This window comes from Diadema setosum, chromosome 13 (genome assembly GCF_964275005.1).
Source record: "Diadema setosum chromosome 13, eeDiaSeto1, whole genome shotgun sequence".
NCBI lineage: Eukaryota > Metazoa > Echinodermata > Echinoidea > Diadematoida > Diadematidae > Diadema > Diadema setosum.
The window spans coordinates 17,036,531-17,057,805 of record NC_092697.1 but is presented as its reverse complement, the minus strand read 5'-3'; the positions used below and the strand labels follow the sequence as shown (position 1 = coordinate 17,057,805).

The 21,275-nt window shown below is 37.3% G+C and overlaps 1 protein-coding gene across 1 annotated transcript in view; it reads right to left on the bottom strand.

Moving 5' to 3' along the window:
- Nucleotides 1–21,275, bottom strand: part of LOC140237356 (uncharacterized) — a 76,484-nt gene that overhangs the window by 36,119 nt on the left and 19,090 nt on the right. The window contains exons 5-7 of the mRNA XM_072317293.1: nucleotides 19,596–19,664; nucleotides 14,403–14,543; nucleotides 13,236–13,362 (exon numbers count right to left, since the gene is read on the bottom strand). Of these exons, the coding sequence (XP_072173394.1) occupies nucleotides 13,236–13,362; nucleotides 14,403–14,543; nucleotides 19,596–19,664 (337 nt within the window). The remainder of the gene's footprint in view (nucleotides 1–13,235; nucleotides 13,363–14,402; nucleotides 14,544–19,595; nucleotides 19,665–21,275) is intronic.

Below are 21,275 nucleotides of genomic sequence, written 5' to 3'. Positions count from 1 at the left end.
TGTCTATCTGTTCTTGATAAAAATGAAATAAAAATTAAATTGAATTGTATTGAATTGGATTCCTGTCATATCAAGACACTTTTTTTTCTATAAAAATTGCCGGAGTAGAGATAAAATAACAACATTGATCTACAATATCTATGAAGTCCAAAGGGTTCACTTGCAGAGACCACCTTGGGAGAGGTGCTCAAAGTAACTCCATGCATCCTAAAGGCGATGAAAAACATGCAGTATACAACCGAGAAAAATGTTCCATGGTTACATACCTGTGAAAAGCTCTCCCGCCTGTGAAGCACATATGCTTTTATTTTCGTAAAATGCAATTAAGGTGATATAGGAGACGTTGCTTTACAATATCTATCGTCAAGCCCTTGGGAAGTGCCCAGATTACCCCTACCCTGACCGTCGTGGTCCCGAAACAGATTAACAAAACATGCATTATATGCCAAAGCAAACTCACTTGTACATGCATGTAAAGTTGTTTTGCCGAGTGGTAAATAAAGACACTTTACTTTTCATGATTTTTAGATGGTAGAGACACTGCTTGACAATCATCATAATGGTCAAAAGGGTGCACATTCAACGGCAACCGAGTGGCATGTGTTCAAAATCATCGAACCCCAGGGCAATATAAGTAACATGCACTAAAGCATATAGCACAAATATGTTTCAATTTTCAATGCCTTCACATTGTCCCGATCGTTACGGTTGTACAGCAATTGCCCTTTTGTTTGTAAGAAATGCAATATATTTACAAAAAGAAAAATGCTCTACATTAACTACATTGTCAAAAGGGTGAACATTCAAATGATAAAAATACAGTGTTTCCATGAAAACAATGCTTCTAGGTTTCAGATTGGAACACCGAAAATGTTGAAACCTATGTTTGCAAAAATACATAATTATGTTCTATGGGTACATGCCTTTAAACAGTCCTTCTGGTCCTCTAGCAAAGAAACTTCTGTTTAATGAAATTCAATGGAGTCAACAGACGATATATTTGCTCTGCAATTTTGACTTTAATACACTGACATACAATGTATAGTTAAAGTGGTTATCATTTGAAGGGAGCGTATGGGAAGTACCCGCATTAACTGCCTCTATACATGACCCTTTGTAACGCAAATATCAACGCAATTACAGTCGTTCCAAAAAAAAAAATCGTTCCTTGAGTTTTATGACTATCACTTGAGTTTTATGTTTATGTATAATTATCGTATGGTGCTATAATCATCGTAAATTCTTTTCATTCAACATAGTTTTACGCACCTCATTTTCTGTTACAAAGAAAGTGATGTCTATCTGTTCTTGTTAAAAATGAAATAAAAATTAAATTGAATTGTATTGAATTGGATTCCTGCCATATCAAGACACTTTTTTTTTTCTATAAAAATTGCCGGAGTAGAGATAAAATAACAACATTGACCTACAATATCTATGCAGTCCAAAGGGTTCACTTGCAGAGACCACCTTGGGAGAGGTGCTCAAAGTAAGGCAAAAAAAAAAAAAAAAAAGGTTGTATTGGTGTAACATGAGATTTTGAAATAGGGTCGGTCGGGCGGATTTTTTTTTTTGCTTTTTTTTTTTTTGCTACCTGCATTTTACGTGTAAAACTCGTGCTCAGTAAACAGTTACAACTGCTGCACCGTATGTGCTGTGTTCATCTATTCTACAAATCATTTATGAGGCCGATATTACTCAAATTATACCCCTTCACAGAATTTAAAGATGTTGAAATCCCTATCCTGAATGTTTTCACTTCATATTTTACTATTTTGACTTAGATAAGATATGCAAATTGACCCATATGTACGATCTTTTCATCGCACACGGCGATCTCTATTAGGGTCAATCCATGTCAAATCATCCAGTGCTTGTCACCCGACCCCCTCCGATTTTCTTAAAAATCGCACCAAATGTTCCCCAAAGTGTCTGACGGAAAATCCCAAAATATTTTGCCCCAAGGTCAATTGGTTGCTAAGATACAGCCTCACATAGCAACCGGTGCGCATTCCAAAAAATTAGTTAAAAGAAAATTAGGCATTTTTGATTGACTGTTTTAGCTTGGATATTTATGCAAAAGTGTTCATTATCTGGAAATTGAGAGAACTTTATAGTCTTTGCAAGAAAAACTGACTGTGACGCGAAATTGACTTTTTGTTAACGTGCACGAGGTCACCGAAAATGGTGTTAAATGTTAATTTTGAAAATTTTAATGCATATTTAGAAGCTAATATCTTCCACATTTCATCACCTTAGGTTCTAAAATATTATGCTGTTGAAGGCTTTGACTTGCTCAGTAATTTTGAAAAAAATCGGCGCATTCATGATCACCGTTTTTACGGATAGCGCCCTCAAAGTTGACAAAAATGAAAAATGTGCCAAATTCAAGGTCACGGATCACCCTTCGTCCCACCTAGGAATAGCATCAATTTTTGTGTATTGATAGACATTTACCTATGTTATCTTGGGTTACCAAAGAAATTTTGCTCCCGAAATGTTCAATGGCAAATTTACCCCACCGAAAATGGTTGTAAACGGCCAAATTCCCACGTAATATCACATATTGGGTTTGGAGGACATTTCAAATGTCCACGCTTTCAAAATGAAAAGCACTAGCCCTGTGATATTTGCAGTAGGGATAGTCTGTTATACATATTTTAGTAATATATACCACAAAACACTTTTATTACATAATAATGACCTTGAAATTTAATCCAAAATTTGATAAAAAACAATAAATCGCTCCATTTTCCTCATTGCACTGCAAGTAAATGTGTTTTGAAAGACTTTTCACAGAGCAATATTTCAAGAATTGTGAAAGCTGACATTCTACCATATTAGGGTGCTAAACTATTTCTGCTCATCTTCCAGATTTAGTGTCAATTTGATCATGAATGTTATGTCTTTGACCTTGAAGTGCTTCTAAAAATAGCTGTAAATTTGTTAACTACAAATTACACACACAACAGGTGTTTTATGGCAGGATATACTTGTTATTCTTCCATGCATCCTAAAGGCGATAAAAAACCTTGCAGTATACAACCAAGAAAAATGTTCCATGGTTACATACCTGTGAAAAGCTCTCCCGTCTGTGTAGCACATATGCTTTTATTTTCGTAAAATGCAATTAAGGTGATATAGGAGACGTTGCTTTACAATATCTATCGTCAAGCCCTTGGGAAGTGCCCAGATTACCCCTACCCTGACCGCCGTGGTCCCGAAACAGATTAACAAAACATGCATTATATGCCAAAGCAAACTCACTTGTACATGCATGTAAAGTTGTTTTGCCGAGTGGTAAATAAAGACACTTTACTTTTCATGATTTTTGTGTGGTAGGGACACTGCTTGACAATCATCATAATGGTCAAAGGGGTGCACATTCAACGGCGACCGAGTGGCATGTGTTCAAAATCATCGAACCCCAGGGCAATATAAGTAACATGCACCAAAGCATATAGCACAAATATGTTTCAATTTTCAATGCCTTCACATCGTCCCGATCGTTACGGTTGTACAGCAATTGCCCTTTTGTTTGTAAGAAATGCAATATAATTACAAAAAGAAAAATGCTCTACATTAACTACATTGTCAAAAGGGTGAACATTCAAATGATAAAAATACAGTGTTTCCATGAAAACAATGCTTCTAGGTTTCAGATTGGAACACCGAAAATGTTGAAACCTATGTTTGCAAAAATACATAATTGTGTGGCGCTCCGACAAAATGAGTCATAAGTCGCACGGGGACTTTTCCCGTAATGAGCCGAAAATGAAGGGGAAGCACTGCTCGGGTCGAAATTTTTTTTATGACGGATTTTGATTCCTTGACATTTTATCTATTTGTACAGAAAATTTCAGCGTGTAAAAATGAAGACTAGTGTCCCAAATCACAGTTTTTCTGCGACAATTTTTTTCGGTTTCATTTTTTTCGAATGCTCACCTTTGCGTTACGTTTCGCACCTATTGTTCTTGCCCGAGTGAAACTCCGCCTCCGTTGCTAGGGCGTATGCTAATGAAGCATTGCTCTTGACCCCATTGAAGTCAAAACAAAGCATGGTGCGCGCGGCGGCGTTGGTGGCGGCGAGGGCTTAATTACGTAATAACAGTGAGCTGACCAAGGCTATTGATTGCATGACTAGCGAGTTGCGTTTGATACATGCACCACATTTCATGAAGTGGTGATTGATGTGACGCACAAATGGCGCTGAAAAAAAAAAATAATTCCAACAAATGATCACGCAAAATTTATGATACTTTATCAATGAGCTAATACATGATCACATATCGAACTTGAAACCTCTCTATGTGTGTGTGTTTACTTTTACAACTTTTATTGGCCTCATTAATGAATTCATTCAAATAATCATAACTTTCGTTCCCTGGTATGTGACTTGCTGTTTAAAGTTCATCTTTGGAGATATAGCATGGCCTAAGTTGTCAATTATTCTCGTCTTTATAAATTCGACAATTCGTATGATAATTAAAGCCAAATGTATGTAATGCGTAATTTTATTTCCCCGATTAATAAAACTTATTGCCCTATTTTCTTATGATGGTTTGGGCCGCGACGGCATGGAGAGAAATCGGACGACAAACATTATCAATGCCCAAATAGCTCGTGTTCCCTTTGGAGGATATTCTGACTCTTGTCATTATTTTGTGTATTTTTTAGAAGTAGGACCTATTTGCAGTGAGAAAGTGACAGAAAGCTGTGTCGCTACTCAAAAGTGTGTTTCTTCATTTTTCTAAAATCAGAATGTGTGTAATGATAGCTGTTTGTCGTGTCTTACGTGTAGCTGACATGTGAGAGGTCAAGTCTGCAAAGAATTTGGCTAACAGCTTTGCGAAGTAGCAGCGCTAATTGCCTATTGAATTGTGTATTCTGAGGAATTCCGAATGAAAGGACTCGGACGACACTGTTCACGCCTTGTATCCAAGTAAACCCCGCATCAACGAAGCCTTGAACAATGAAAGGTAAACTTCCTGCTATCAAGGGGTGGATAATCACGCAACCAGTATTCTTTTTTTTTCGCCATTGATAGCAGAATTAGTGACGTAATGGAGCGACAGTGTTGGAGGATCGTCATTATGTCTGCTAATTTGTAAAAGATTTTTTTCAGTCCCATTTTGTGTTCAGAACCACAGCCAGGGAAGCTAACTTACTTTATCTCCTACAAGCTATCGTTACTATCTTAAAACGTGAATTTTATGAAAGGTTAAAAGTGATCCCGGAATCAGTTCTTCTGCGTGACACAAGGCTTTTATAAATAGCATACCAAGTATGAATCGTTTACCTGTATAGAAAGGGCGGGAATACACACTTATCGCAATCATTCGGATTTGAGAGTGATACACTCTACTTTTTTTCTTCATCTTTCCCCCGACAAAGACCATGGTAATTCAAAACAAACAAGCAAACAAACAAACAAACAAACAAGCAGTTGCATTATATCAGAACGTACAGAATTATTGTGGTTCATGTATAGATCATCTTTTGATGTATAGTAGTCATTTGTTGTCGTTTTTATAGCATGTCATAATAAATGCCTTTAGCGAAAACCCAACACAACTTTTATCAAGGAGGGAAGGAAACTTAAATTTAAATATAACATAGTTTATAGAAATCAGACATGTAAATGAGGCAATCATATACATCCGCATGGCCAATTGTAATCTCTTACTTTGACTATTAAACATGATCGCCTGCATTTACGTGCTTTTTCTAATTTCTTGAACTTTGCCTCATTTTCTCTCTTTTTTTTTTTAAGAATTGCTCGCAACATTTAAAAATCGTAACACAGTCCGCTTTCCCACAATATGATGTTCCATATGATTCGTCACTTATTGTTGGTTGGGTGACGCCAAATGTTGGAATTTCGAGCGATGATACATGGCATTTTGTTTGTTGGTTTTGTCTCATCGCTCAAAAGAATTTTGACTACGATTACAGAGGTATCATCTACGAGACTTATCTGATGGTTTTTAATACAGAAATGATCATCAATCAGCAAAGATTAGTCAACAAGTCATGAATTCACTTTACCCATCATGTCTAATCGAACTGCGACATTGTTGAGGTAACCACGCATTTTTATTCTCATAGTTCAAACTAATTCTTGGCATAATCCAAACAAATAATTCTTTATATAATTTCTGAAAATACTCAAAAGATGGCCATAGTCAAAACTTTCTACAAGGATTGCATACGCAATCTTTATTGGCCTAAACAAGTTTTCTAGAGCTATCAGTTCCCCCTATGACGATGATTTCGTTTGCGTTTCGAACTTGTACCAAACTACTTTCAAAACAGCTACCTTCATAGTTCGATTAATGAACCAGTCTTTTGAATTCATAACCAACATTCGTAATCGTAACCATACAGTACCATAATACTGTCAATAACAGTTGGAAAATGTAAATGCTATAATAATAGCGTGAAATAAATGAGTAACTATTATCTTCATACATTCTAATTCCTAAGTGATGTCGCCACGATATAATGACACATGGTTTGACTACTGCTTCAAGCAAATAAAAGTAAAAAGGAATGGGATATACTTCTAATGATAATACCACCCCGTACAATGGATTCCACTGTATTTGGTAACATTTGGTTTCGTTTCTGTGCGCTTTACGTACGGAAAATAAAAGGCAGATTGATTCCATTAACATGCTAACACACAACGCATTCAAAATGTTTTTTGAAATACACCGTGTTCAATGTAATGTTATAGTATACTGTTTGAAACTTTGAATTTGCGAGTCCTTTTTAAAGTTATAACCAGTGTTATTACATTATCAAGCAAAAATTAAAGTATATAGGGATTCGGATTTGCTCAGAAGACTAAAAATGCTTTATATGGCGATCGTTCCCAACAGAGACAATCCGCTTCAATAGTGTAATTCTGTATTCATAAATTGGAAGAGAAACGTAAAGAAGTCAACTTTTTAACTTCATTTAGCTTTCTCACCAATTGAACTTGATTTGATCTGCCATGCATGATATCGCTGAGTGTTTTATTAATTCTATCAAATTATTTGTTTGGCGTGCTTGTTTTTTATGCGGACTATTACAGGTAGGTATATAATTCATTGAAGTTCATAATATTTGTACATATAAGTCGTGTTTAGTTGTTTTGTATTTTCATTTTTATGATAATGTCACGTGTGTATCTGATTCTGACCATGAAAATATGGCGACTGTTTAAATGCGGAGTATGTACTGGAAAACTAGTGTCTCCTGTCAGTATAGACAAACTAATTTCTAGTCTATCCCCGCTTGAAATGGAAATGAAAAGTTCAACTTTCAGCAGATTTCAACCGTTTTGTATAGTGCCTGATACATATAATGGACACAATTCTTTAGCGCATAAGCAATCACACAACTTTCGGGAATAACACGTACTGTGTGTCTTAATGATTGCATCTCATGGAAAAACTAGAAATGTCGCTTTGGCGACTGGTATGCCTCCGCCATAATGCATGATTTTCCCAATAGGTCTAGATAGTACGTGGACAATGTGTGATTACATTTTCACAAAATTGGCAAAATATTGAAATGACAAGTTTGTCACAAATGTGTTGAATGTTCACCTTCCTTGACCTAGGTTTAATTGGATGAATAGGAGAGCATGTATCTAGGGATTTAAGGACTTTAACTTGACTTTGACCCATTCATACATTTCGGCATTGAGTAATTTTCAAGGTACAGGTGTGGAGAAAAAGTGCAATTTCTGAATTGAATAGTAAATTGTTACCATTTTCATCTGGCCCTTGACCCTAAAATTCATAAGATAATCACTTTCAGGTAGAACATGCATAATATGTACTAAGTTTCAAGATAACTTGAGCCACTTCGAGATATGGAGGAAAAAGTTAGTTCAGCACTTTCACTTGATCTTTGACCTTTTGACCTTTGAGGCAAAAAAAGAAGAAAAAAAAAACTTTCCAGAGAATTTCTATTAGGTTACACATGCATACACCAAGTGTAAAAAAAATAATAACCCTGCTGGCATTGCATAAATATGAGGGAAATAGTAAAATTTTGAAGTGTTGCACTTGACCTTTGACCCCTGACCTTTGACCCCATGAACCCTACATTCTCTAGATAATCACTTCCAGTCAGTACATGTATATACTATGTTCCATGAAGATACCTTGAACAATTTTCCAAGGCACGGAAAAAAAAAGAAGTTCTGATATTTTTATTTGACCTTTTGACCTTTGACCTTATGACCCAAACTTTCACCAGAGAATCTTAATTGGGTAATACATGTATACACTAAGTTTCAAGAAAATATCTTCAGGCATTCAATAGATATGGCGAAAATAGTGAAATTTCATGTATTTGACCCTGACCTTTTGACCTTTGACCTTTGACCTCATGACGCAAACTTTCACCAGAGAATCTTAATTGGGTAATACATGTATACACTAAGTTTCAAGAAAATATCTTCAGGCATTCAATAGATATGGTGGAAATAGTGAAATTTTATGTATTTGACCTTGACCTTTTGACCTTTGACCTTGAGCATGTGCACCCAAAAGTTGATAGGCACAACTTCACCCCCTAATACACATACATGCCAAGTTTCATTAGGATACCTCAACAGGTTTTGATAGTTACCTTGTCCACAAAATTCATTACGGACGGACGGAAGGACGGACGGACGGACGGACGGACGGACGGAAGGACGGAGGGACGGACGGACGGAAGGACGGACGGACGGACGACCCGAAAACATAATGCCTCCGGCACCACTTTGTGGCGGAGGCATAAAAAAAAAAAAACTCGTCTCCTTGCCTGAATTTTAGCTGCTTCCTTTTCAAGCTTGAGGGAAAGAAATAGCTGAACATCAATCGCAATCATAAGGAGAGGCACATCCTTAAAAATAAACACAGGAGTACTGAGACACACTACTAAATAAAAACGGGCCTTTTATCACTATTGACAACGCATGACATTGAAATGTTTGTTTGTTTGTTTGTTTGTGTGGTTTTTTTTTTGGGGGGGGGTTCAATTGATTATTCTGAAGGTTCGTTAATCGCACAATGAAATATGGTTCGCTATTAGCTTAGGTTCGTTAAAAAAATAACAACAAACAAACACACACACATTAAATGCGGTTCCCTTTCCGGTGTTTTCTTTAGACGAAAGTAATCAAGCAATCATTTATTTTAGTAAGGTTTGTGAATACTACGAAATGAGTAAGGCCTCCGTAAAGTATTAATTCAAAATATATGTCAGTATAATAATCTATACTCAACTTCACAAATGCAGAAAGATTGTAACTGTACTCTCTAAAAAAAAATCGAGTGAAAAAATTCACTCTTAAAGGAGTGAATTAAAAAAAGAGTGAATTTAGAGTGAAAATGGAGTGAATTTTGAGTGAAAATGTTCATTTTCACTCATTTTGGAGTGACCTCAAGGATCACTCGAAGATTTTGGAGTGATCCCTACGTCACTCTAAAACGAGTGAAAATGAACATTTTCACTCAAAATTCACTCTAATTTCACTCTAGATTCACTCTTTTTTTTAATTCACTCCTTTAAGAGTGAATATTTTCACTCGATTTTTTTTAGAGAGTAAATGTGAGGGAAAACAAATAAGCTTAAGCTACAAGTTAACGCTTCTTTATATGCTATGGTATTACAAAAGTGACCGAGAATAAGAAGTATATTCATGATACAGTCATAATTATAAACCCAACGTGAAGCTGTCAGGCCTACATCAACCTTTGCTTCTGATACGTATAGTATGTGCAGCATTGGCAAGCTTGATAAGCGATAGTTACTGTGGACGCAACGCCTATAAAGGAAATGTGCCTAATATGGCGGGAATTCAGAATGTTACGGAGGTATACAGCTGCAGCAGAACAGACGCGAAAGCAGTCTTTGATGTTCTGCAACATTACGACCATGTGCGTAATTTGAGGGGTTTTAGTACACGCAAAGAATACGATCTCAAAAGACGACTATCGTTAATTAACTTCATTTTGAACCCCCGCCTACAATGGGTTCTCAGGTTCTATCTAGGTATTGGTACTTGCTAAACGCATCCTCTTTAGTTTCCATTGACAACAACTACATGGGAGGAGAATGGAAGCGATCAACGCCCTCGCTAAAAGACGCTTCTCGTAAGACGCATTGTGTGCCCGCCTACAATAGGTTCTCAGGTTCGATTTAGGTATTGGTACTTGCTAAACGCATCCTCTATAGTTTCCATTGACAACAACATGGGAGGAGAATGGAAGCGATCAACGGCTCTCGCTATAGATGCTTTTCGTAATACGCATTGCCTGCCTTTTTTTCTTTCTACTGTTTCCTATTGTTTGCGAGTTAAAAACTTGCGGCAAACTACACCGCAGCCGACACACAACGCGTACCGACTCATTCATGCGGCGGCAGCGGCACGGACACAAACGCACCGAAGTTTACATTCGGACTACTGTATTGGTCAGAATCGTTAATGATAGATCTGTCCTGCGATTGGTTAATTATCTTACACACCCAAGCTATCGCCTTATACGGTCGTGCGTGCGATGGAGCGTAAACGCCGTCGCTAAGCAGGACTGTTGTATTGTTTCGTCCCGTGAAAGAAACAGGTTGTGAGCTTGAACATAACCTGAACTTTGACAGCGATTTTCTCCGTTATTTAGAAAATGGACTGACATCATAACCGTAGTTAATATTCGTTTTTATGATCTATAGGGATGTCGAAATGAGTTGTATTACATATCAGTGTAAAGCTTAGAGTCTGTAGAATTCACTTATAGGCATAACTACGATTTCATTTTTTGCGACTTTTGACTCATTCCGACGGAGCGCCACACAATTATGTTCTATGGGTACATGCCTTTAAACAGTCCTTCTGGTCCTCTAGCAAAGAAACTTCTGTTTAATGAAATTCAATGGAGTCAACAGACGATATATTTGCTCTGCAATTTTGACTTTAATACACTGACATATAGTTAAAGTGGTTATCATTTGAAGGGAGCGTATGGGAAGTACCCGCATTAACTGCCTCTATACATGACCCTTTGTAATGCAAATATCAACGCAATTACAGTCGTTCCAAAAAAAAATCGTTCCTTGAGTTTTATGACTATCACTTGAGTTTTATGTTTATGTATAATTATCGTATGGTGCTATAATCATCGTAAATTCTTTTCATTCAACATAGTTTTACGCACCTCATTTTCTGTTACAAAGAAAGTGATGTCTATCTGTTCTTGTTAAAAAATGAAATAAAAATTAAATTGAATTGTATTGAATTGGATTCCTGCCATATCAAGACACTTTTTTTTTCTATAAAAATTGCCGGAGTAGAGATTTATTTATTTCTACTACGTCAGTGTAAGGTTGCTATAGAAACGCTATTGGTATGCGTACAACTCACCAGCTCAACTGAAAATGAGCATACTTGATGGCTGATGACCTGAGGTACATAAGAAATAGCATTACTGTAGCTAGAATCACTTCCTTTCCGAAATATTCCATTTTTATTATTAGAAATGTCGAAGTGACAATTACTCTAGCAAAATTGCAGTTCTTAAGAAGCCATTTTGATGACGTCATTTGAGCATGTTCCGATTAGATTTTTTCGGGTAAATTTCATGTGGGATATTGTCAGGATGTATACTTTTTAAAAAAGTTAAAATTTGCTTGTTATACGATAGTTGCCAGTTGAGCCTTTTTTAAGCCACTTTTTGGCCATCGTCTGCAGGCCTATATGAACACTGTCATCAGGGTTAGTTTTGACATGACATGTATTAAAATGATTATGGCCATATGGACAGGCAGGACATTGGGTTTGCCATTTCAAAGCCTACTGTGCCTACTCATTATGGATTATAACACTGAACAAATATACATATATCATGCAAGTATATCAATAGAAAATACAGATATCATACCTAGGAAATCCACCCAAAAAATAAATGAACTTCAAAAGGAAGACAAAAATATTTCCCACAGAATGATTAAGCATTGACCAAAATCAGTCAAGAAATAAGGAAGATATGACAATTTGAAATTCCACATTTGTTTTAAAAATATTTCTTGACAAGTCGTTATGAATATTCAAATCAGCAAGTTGATGATGTCATGCTCTCACAATTTCTTACTCATTTCATATACAGAAATGACCGAAATCTCATATTTCAGTGGTATAAATAGAAAACTTGTCTTAAAACCACCCAAAATAAAAAAAGAACAAATGTTAACTCTGATATATCTTGGTATGGGAATATGCTTTTACTTGTATTTAATAGCTAAAAGTAACAATTTGTCCAAATTTACATGAAAAATTGTGAGGTATGACATCATCAACTCGTTCATTTGAATAATCATAAGGACTGGTCGAGAAATGTTTTCTGAAAAAAAAAAGTGAAATTTCAAAATGTAATAGCTTCCTTACTTCTTAACTTATATTTTGTCATTTTTGTATCATTCTGTAGGAAACATTTCTCTCTTTCTTTTGAAGTTTACTTCTTTTTGGGGTAGATTTGTTCTTTAAAGGAACGGAGGTCAGAAGCAGTAGTGTTTGATAGGCTTTTCCAACTCAGGATGCGTGCTGGAGCGTGCTGGAAACTCACATGTCCACCAGGTCACATGACATAATGTGACAAACTAGGCCTACAGTACAGTCCACAGTGCCTTGGACCACAAAAACATTTTGTCCCCCAAGATAACTACAAACAATGTATTTTTTGGGAGCAGTTTCAGATAACAACAGGACAAACACATTAGATAACTTCCTCAAACCAGTTTATCTCATGTCTGTGTGTTTTTGCTTTGTGGGTTTTTTTTCCCTTGTTTCGTACAATCTTTACAGGTTTCAACCAAGATGTGCAGGGGCTGTAAGATTTTTTGGTAGTTAAGCAGGTCCTTTTGGATTCTCCATTCTGTTTTGTTTTCAAATTTTGATTTTTATATCAGACTCTTATGAGATTCTTAGGTGCTGTGACACTCAAAGCACTTCGAATTCATACGATTCACACAGTCTTATTGATGGTGATTGCTCAAAGAGGAAGGTCCAAATGTCCATACAGAATAAACCATCAAAAGACTTCAAAGTGCTATGGAGGCTAACTGAACTGAAGTAAATTAAATTAAAATGGTCTGTATTGAAATCATGCCAGTATGCACCATTTTTCAAACAATCAAGGAGCCCATCACACCAAAACACATAGAGAAAGAGGAGGAACATGCAACCAGCACACACTCACCACAGGTCGGAGGTCCAAATGTCCATCCCTCCGGTGTTCTCACCATGGAGATTGGAAGTTGCCGGATGAGAACGGAGGATGTCTCAATGTGTATTCGCTCATGCTCAAAGCCCATGAATACTGCCCACTGGAAGACAATGAGGTGGTATATACGTCTTTATATGTGCATCTCTCCTCTCTCTTTTTCTTTTTCTTTTTCTTTTTCTTTTCTACTCTCAAAAATCATCTTTAGCTCCAGCACATCACACGTACTAATTCATGAAAGAAAAAAATCTCACATGATGAATGAGCATACGTATTATAAAAGTGAACTCTTTTAGCTCTATCAAATTCTCAGCACTGGGCCAATTTCAGTGAACATCATTTGCTTGTAGTTTCTCAGACAAGGTATGGAGCCAGAGTTACTTTTGGGGAGTGGGGTAGAGTTCTTGTTGCTTTTTTTTTTTTTTTTTTTGGGGGGGGGGGGTGGGGGGGGGGGGGGGGGACTGCTTTCACAGCTTTCTTAAAAGTCACACAAAGCCTAGTGTAGGCCTACTAATAAATGATGACATTAAGGACATGAACCTGTTGAGGATGAGAGATTTTGTTATAACACACAAATTCAGCGGGACCAGTCTGTAACAAGTTAAAAGTTGTCATTAAAAGACACCCAGGAAGTGCATCGCTAAAGACTCAAACCCCTTTTACAGTGCAGGGCTGGGCCGGGGCTGGGCCGAGCGCGGCCTCGGCCCCGCAATTCTGTCCGTTTACAGTGGAGGGCTCGACCCAGGGTTTTAATTCAAACCTTTCAATATTTTGTCAATGATTCACTTTGAACAAATATTGAAGGAGTCCTTCAGCCCATTCCACACACACACACACACTCAAAAACAGATGCCATGCTATTTATAGCACTCAATGTCAGCTAAACAGCATCAACCAGGGCACTATTAAATGTAAATACAACACTTCATTGCCATATCACAATAACCTATAATTATTGGTGGACTATGTAAAATATGCATTGATCCAATTTTAGATGATTATAAACACAGCTACGTGTAAGCTTCATTAAATGCCGCATCAATATGATGCACTCACAATATATTTACTCAATTTTCTAAACCAAACTTGCCACCCACAGGCGAGACAGCTAGGTTAAATAAAGAAGCCACATTTGCTACACACCCATGGGCTATCTTGCGTCACTGGGAGGTCCAGGGGTGTGTCCTCGATGACCTTTCGAATTACATTGCGAGCCTGCAGTCTGAATTCCACGACATCCTTGAGCGAAGGCCACTCGAATGAGCCTCCCATGCGAAAATTTTCCTGAAGGGAAACAGAAGGAAAGAGAGCAAATGTTTATTTTAATAATGTTGCCCGGAGACTGTCTACAAGAATATGTGACTTTCCATTTTCAGATTCTACTGCATGATAGGAACAGTGTGAAAACATTAGAATGTTGAAATCTACTGCATTAAATGAACAATGTGAAAACAGAAAAAAAAAATGCGAAAAAATAGTCGCGTGAAAATATCCACTTACAGTATTCCAAAGATCGTCTCCCATGCGGATCACTCAATACAAAGGAATGCAATTAGCTTTTTTGTTGCTGGTATTCAGAATTCTAAGAACATTCTGCATGTTACCAACCATGAATGGCATTGTTTTGCGTGAACGCCCTTGGCACACCATGCAAACTCTACATATATGTAGCTGCAATGCCTTGGAGAACAAGGTTTTGTTCAGTGTCCCAGTTTCAACTCTTTATTCAGGTTAATGTTTATTTGCATGCATCTGATCTAGCAAAAAAAAAAAAAAAAAACAGTGAATACACTATGTAACTCAAAACATACTCATTTTTTTTTTCTTCACCTCAAGCTTAAAATGTTCATGGATTGGTGCTTGTGAATGATACCTGCTGCACTGTGTGTTATGGCAGGAGTACAAAGAGCACCATACACATTCACACAAATAAAGACAGCATCATACACATTCACACAAATAAAGACAGCACCATACACATTCACACAAATAAAGATAGCATCATACAAATTCAGACAAAATAAAGAGAGCACCATACACATTCAGCTACTCTGACCTAGCCCTAACTGACCTTTCCAATGATTACTGGAAATAATGATGCCAAGCAATTTTCAGGGTTGCCAACCTTTTATTAAACTCACACGTATACAAACTTAAAATAGGGGAGGTTGCAAAGAGCAACCAGGAATGTTTTTACACTCTTTTATCAGAACATTAAGAGATACCAAAGTTTTCAGGAAGTTTTCAGGAAGTTTTCAGGGCAGCTCTGCATTTGGGTTCATGAAAAGGACTTCATTCCACCAGGCATGCAACAATTTCACTTGCACTACTGAATTTGAAAGCCTTTGAAATCCTAGGCATCAACTGTGTCCCTGATGAGCCCAACAGAAGCAGTCTACTGATACTACTGACCTCAAGATTTTAGTTTCTACCTCTTTTGAATTATACCTATCCCAATTTCTGTATAGATTTATGCCTCATATTACAAAAGGCATATTTTGGGTGGAAAAACAACTTGTTTGTTTTTTACCTTTCCTGTAATAGACATGTGTAGTAATACAATTTGGGTAAAGCAATGTTTTCTGTGAAATGTTCAATAGTTTTGGCAAATAACAGTAAAATACTGCAACAAAGTACACTGTTTAACTGATTGGCATATATCTGCACATCACTGCACAAAATAATTGAGCAAAACACAAGTTTGAGAATTGCCTTTTCAGGGCTCTGTCTTATCAAAAGATATAATCGATTATAAATGTCCTTACCATGCAGGCTGCAATAGACTTAAGATAGAAATCAACTATATAATCAATTATAACTCTTCATAAAACAGGGCCCAGATTATGCCATGATGTATTGTTTAAACCTCTACTGTCTCATTCAAGAGGGCAAATAACCCAAAACTTGTGAACCAAGGGTGTGTTTATCTGAAAATTTTCTCACGCAAAATCACCATCCTAAATGCGTTTGAGGCATTTTCTGGGATTGAGTATTATCTAAAATGCAACCTTGTTTTCAAATGCATTTGGAAGCCCTATTTTGAAATGCCATTCAAAGGACATTTTGGCTGCGTTTATCTAACTTGAGAGAGAGAAACGCATTTGGAACGGTGTTTGCAAACATGGTTTGAAACGCGATTCTTGGGGAGCCGCATTTCTAACCATCATACAATCGCGATTCGAGTGGTGTCACTGGGCAGCTGCTTTGCGCCGTTTGACCCGGGAAGTAAAGGTCAACTGCATACCACCAAACATGCCTCCTCAGTCACACACAAATAATGGGTAGAGAGCACAACCGGAAGCAGCTGGGATTTGACCTTGAGATATAAACGTGTTTCAAAACGGCATTGCGTTTATCTACTCACGAACGCCGATCGTGGTCTCAAACGTGTTTCAAAACGCCCTTTAAAAGGCGTTTCAAAACGGCATTTCCAAACGCGTTTGAAAACATGGTTGCGTTTATTTAACCTCAGAAAATGCCTCAAACGCGTTAAGGATCGTGATTCTGCCTCAGAAATTTTTAAGATAAACGCAGCGTTTGAAACAAGTTTGAGACCACGATCACCTTTCTGAGAATAGATAAACGCAATGCCGTTTTGAATCGCATTTGTATCTCAAGGTCAACTCCCAGCTGTTTTTCAGTTGTTTCTACCCATTATTTGTGTGTGAATGATGAGGTATGTATGGTGGTATATCATGCAGTTGACCTTTACTTCCTGGGTCAAACGGCGCAAAGCAGCTGTGCAGTGACAACACCAAAATCGTGATTGTATGATGGATCTATAAACGCTGCACCCTGAAAATCGTGTTTCAAACCACGTTCGCAAACACCATTCCGAACATGTTTTGAAAAGTGATTCTCTCTCTCAAGTTAGATAAATGCAGCCCAAGTTAAACCTTAATTCTGCACCAGAAGTAAGTTGATAAATGCATGCCCCCTCTTACTCTATTCTTCCTTTTATACAGCCATCACTGTCTCCTTTCCCCCTGTACCGTATGTCAAAAAATTAATTACAGCGGGACCCTCCACAATTTTAACTCTAAAAATAATGAGTCAATCCAAATACAATTTCAGGGTATGAAACTATAACTTATTACCCACATTTTACAGAAAACCCCATCCGATTTACTTCAGTGGTCAAAGAGAAATGAGGAGTTTTGTTGAGCATGTCAGGAATCCTTTCCCTCTAAGTTCTGTCCATTGTGCTCACACATGTATGCAGTTCCAAGAGCATCCAAGTGCCCAACTTGGAAGAATCAGACCCATGACATGCGTTACAATGAGCCGAATATCTCTGTGACCACTCGACCAAATTGAATGGGGTTTTCTGCATGATATAGGTAAGATGTTATAATTTAAGACCCTGAAGTAGCATTTAGACTGTTAAATCATATTGGAAGTTATCAATGCGAAAATCCAATTGTACTTTCTTTTTTTTTTTTTTTTTTTTTGGGGGGGGGGACATACTGTATGTCCCTCAGTGCAGCCACAACTTCCAGCTCACTGCTGCTCTTTAATTGTCACTATTTGGCTTCTCTAAACACTCCCTTTGTTGCTACCCTTCTTCCTTCTCCTCTTTTCCTAGGTCTTCTTTCTCCAAACAACAGGACTGCATACACATGGTCTTACCACAAACATCTCTTCCTCATATACACCACCATGCAAACCTTCAGACAACTCAGAAAGACGAGTGTTAACTACCGTTGGCAACACATTTGCAAACTGTTCATAGAAACTTGTGACAGTAGGCCTGATTCACAGAAAGTAAAGAAGGCAAGGGACCGACACCTGTTGCTGTCATGTAAAAAGGTGCAGATATGCAAACAGTCATTGTAGACAGCTGAAGTTTGCAGTTTGGTAATTCTCAATTATCCAAGGCTTATTAATGCCTTGTGATATCCCTGATAAAACATCTCCACAGGTTTTCCTATGTGAAACAATCCATACATTCAAAATCCTCATATCATTTTCAAGTGTTTGCCTTTAAGCAAGCCCTATAACATTTTTGCACTCTTATACCACCTTTTTCAATCTGCACAACCTCATTTTCAAGCATCAACTGACAGCAACCTTCTCCAAATTCCCAGGGCACTTGCAGCTACAAAATAATAGCAATACATCCCAGTTTTTAGTTAAGCTATTGAGTTTCCTGTCATTTCTCCAAGTAAAGTACATATCTTAATCATATTTAGCATTTTAGCATTGATTAGTCACTATTATCCTTGCCTATGTACCTTGATTTCATAGCATTTATAGACAATCATCAACAGCAAAACAAATGAGACTCTACAGTGTATGTTGTAGCTTCACAACACCCTTTCCCAACCCCCAAATCCCCCAAAAAGAAAAAAAATGAATAAACAAAGCCTTTCTACGCGTAGAAAGGGCGAGATAAAAAAGATAACAGCTATTCAATTCAATAGCAGTATCTGGTTTGTGGTAGGATTTCCATTTCCACCATGGGTTATATAGGTGTACTCTTAGAGTGCACAGAAAATGTAAATGATTGACTGTTTCAAGCACATTCTGTAACATTTTGCCAACTGCCGAGTGTGTTCATACAAGTGTATGTGTGTGCAACGGTTTGTTGCTTTGGGGAAGGTAATACAATCTGCACAAAAATATCATCATTATCATCACCATTACCACTTCCAACCTTCATAATTCTCCTCATCACCATCAACTAGCTACACCAATATTCTTATCAATACCCTCATGTTCACCTTAATAGGATCAGCATCACCATCATCAACAGCATCATCACAATCATTACCATCTTCCATCTTCATTTTCATTCTCCACTGTCCAATTATCAGAGGGTCCCCGCACCAGTACCCGTTATGGCGATAGGGCTTTTTCTGATATTTCTCCATCTCTTTGGAACAAACTCCCTCTTTATATTTGAAATGCTGAAAGTGGTAATAAGTTAAATCATTGCTGAAAACTTATCTATTTACTCAATCCTTATTTTTTATATCATATGTACATACAGTATTGTTTTATTTTAATCTAATATTTTTAAGAATGAATGTGCTTAGAAACGTCAGTATTTAGCGCTATATAAGTGTTATTTATTATCACTATTATCATAATTCTCATCGCCCTCTTCACCATCACCAGCTACAAATATACAATAACAATCTCATCAATTTCCTTTTTTCTCACAAAAGGCATCATCATCATCATCATTAGTATCATCAGACTCATTATCATCATCACCACTACCAACAACACCTCTACCACCAGAGTGCTAAAAGCATCACACTGAGAATCATCATCTACCCATATGATAAAATAATTTCCTGTTTAGGATGACCATCATCTTGTTAAACTTACCGTATCATCCCAGCTCATCTCATCGACCCCGGTCTCAAACAGGGTTTCATATTCATAGTTGACCCTTTCCTGTGATTCAAGAGAAAAAAGAATACCATGGAATTGTCACATTTGAACTAAAATGAAAAACACATTAAACTAAAATTTACATAAATTTTCAATTCTGCACAATTCTTTATCTTTGATATATCACCACTGAATACAGTACCAGGGGTCACACAAGATCATGGTACAAAAATTGACAATGGATGACTGTACTTATCTGCCTTCTAAATCAAGCTAGGGGTGTACAGGGGAGACAGGCCTGCCACTTTAACCCATTGAGGAAGAGTCCCAAGTATACTCAGGCAGGCGCCTATGGAAAGTGCGTGTTGAAGCAAAATCAAACCGTCCTAAATGGGTTAATGGCTGTGAGTGTGTGATTAGCACTCACATTCCCTTGCCATTGTCGGCTTACTAGGTGTTCAAATAAAGAGCGATGGTTCCTGAACTCTCTCTATTCAATATGCCCGTCTAGTGTTTGTGGATTACATCATGTTTTCTTCCCACTCGTCTTTGGCCTATGGTCACTCTGCGGCACCAATTATCGTTGTCACCCAGTGTTTACCTTTTATTATCATGCAGGATCCCTTTTGTTGAGAAAACACTGGTCATTATTATGAATCTTAACACTGCAACTCTAACAATATCTGGATCTTAACACTGCAACTCTAACAATATCTGAATCTATCATGCTATCTCATTGCTTTTCATGAAAAAAAATTACACATCCTAGAGCGTGTCTTTGAGTTTAGCAATGAAATTCACATGGCAACTGTCCAACTGTTCATCTCAACAAACTATGCATTTATTCCCACTTTAGCAATTAATCCGTTCCCATGGCATCAACTCATGAATATAAAGGCACCTGGTACATATACAGCTGTACATACTGTAAAACACAATATATTTGTGGCATGACAATTTTGCGCATTAGAGCTGACCAGCTTTCTGGCAGCATAAAATTTTCATGAATTGCAAATGGCATCAAATGCATATTGTGTAGGCAAGAACTTTCACGTGCATTTTAATTTTGTCAATTTTGGCACTCGCGAAATTCGCGAAATTAAAATGCACGCAAACATTCCTCGTTTTACAGTATGTACTTTGTACATAATCTGTTTCCCAAAATGTAGAGCGTTTGCATTCGTGGCCTAAATTCATGGTTATCTGTGTTATGCTGACCAGAAAAATGAAATTGATCAAAAGATTATAATTTTTTCTCTGTCGACAGTCAGGAAAAAAACAAATTAACAAACAATCTCGTCTGGGGACATTGAAGGCTCTTGAAGAACTGCGGAAGGAATGGGTTAAATGGAGGAAAAGCGTACAATAATCATCCTTCACAGGCACACCTGTGATTATTCTCATCAAAGCCTCCAATTTGGCAGGAGCAAAGTAAGTACCGTGGTATAGTATGAAAGGGTAATATAAAAGTGAAGTGTGAAAGGGGCACAGATGGCATCTCATTCTAACCCCAGCCAAGAGCAAATCAAAAGCTCTCAAAGCATTGACATGAAAATAAATTCATGTTCAAGTATTAGCAAACATGCTGCTTTGAGGACTTGGAACATAGTAAACATTGGGGTTGTGCCAGGCTCTAAAATACAAGCCCTCAAAAAATAAACAAGAAAAAGAAGA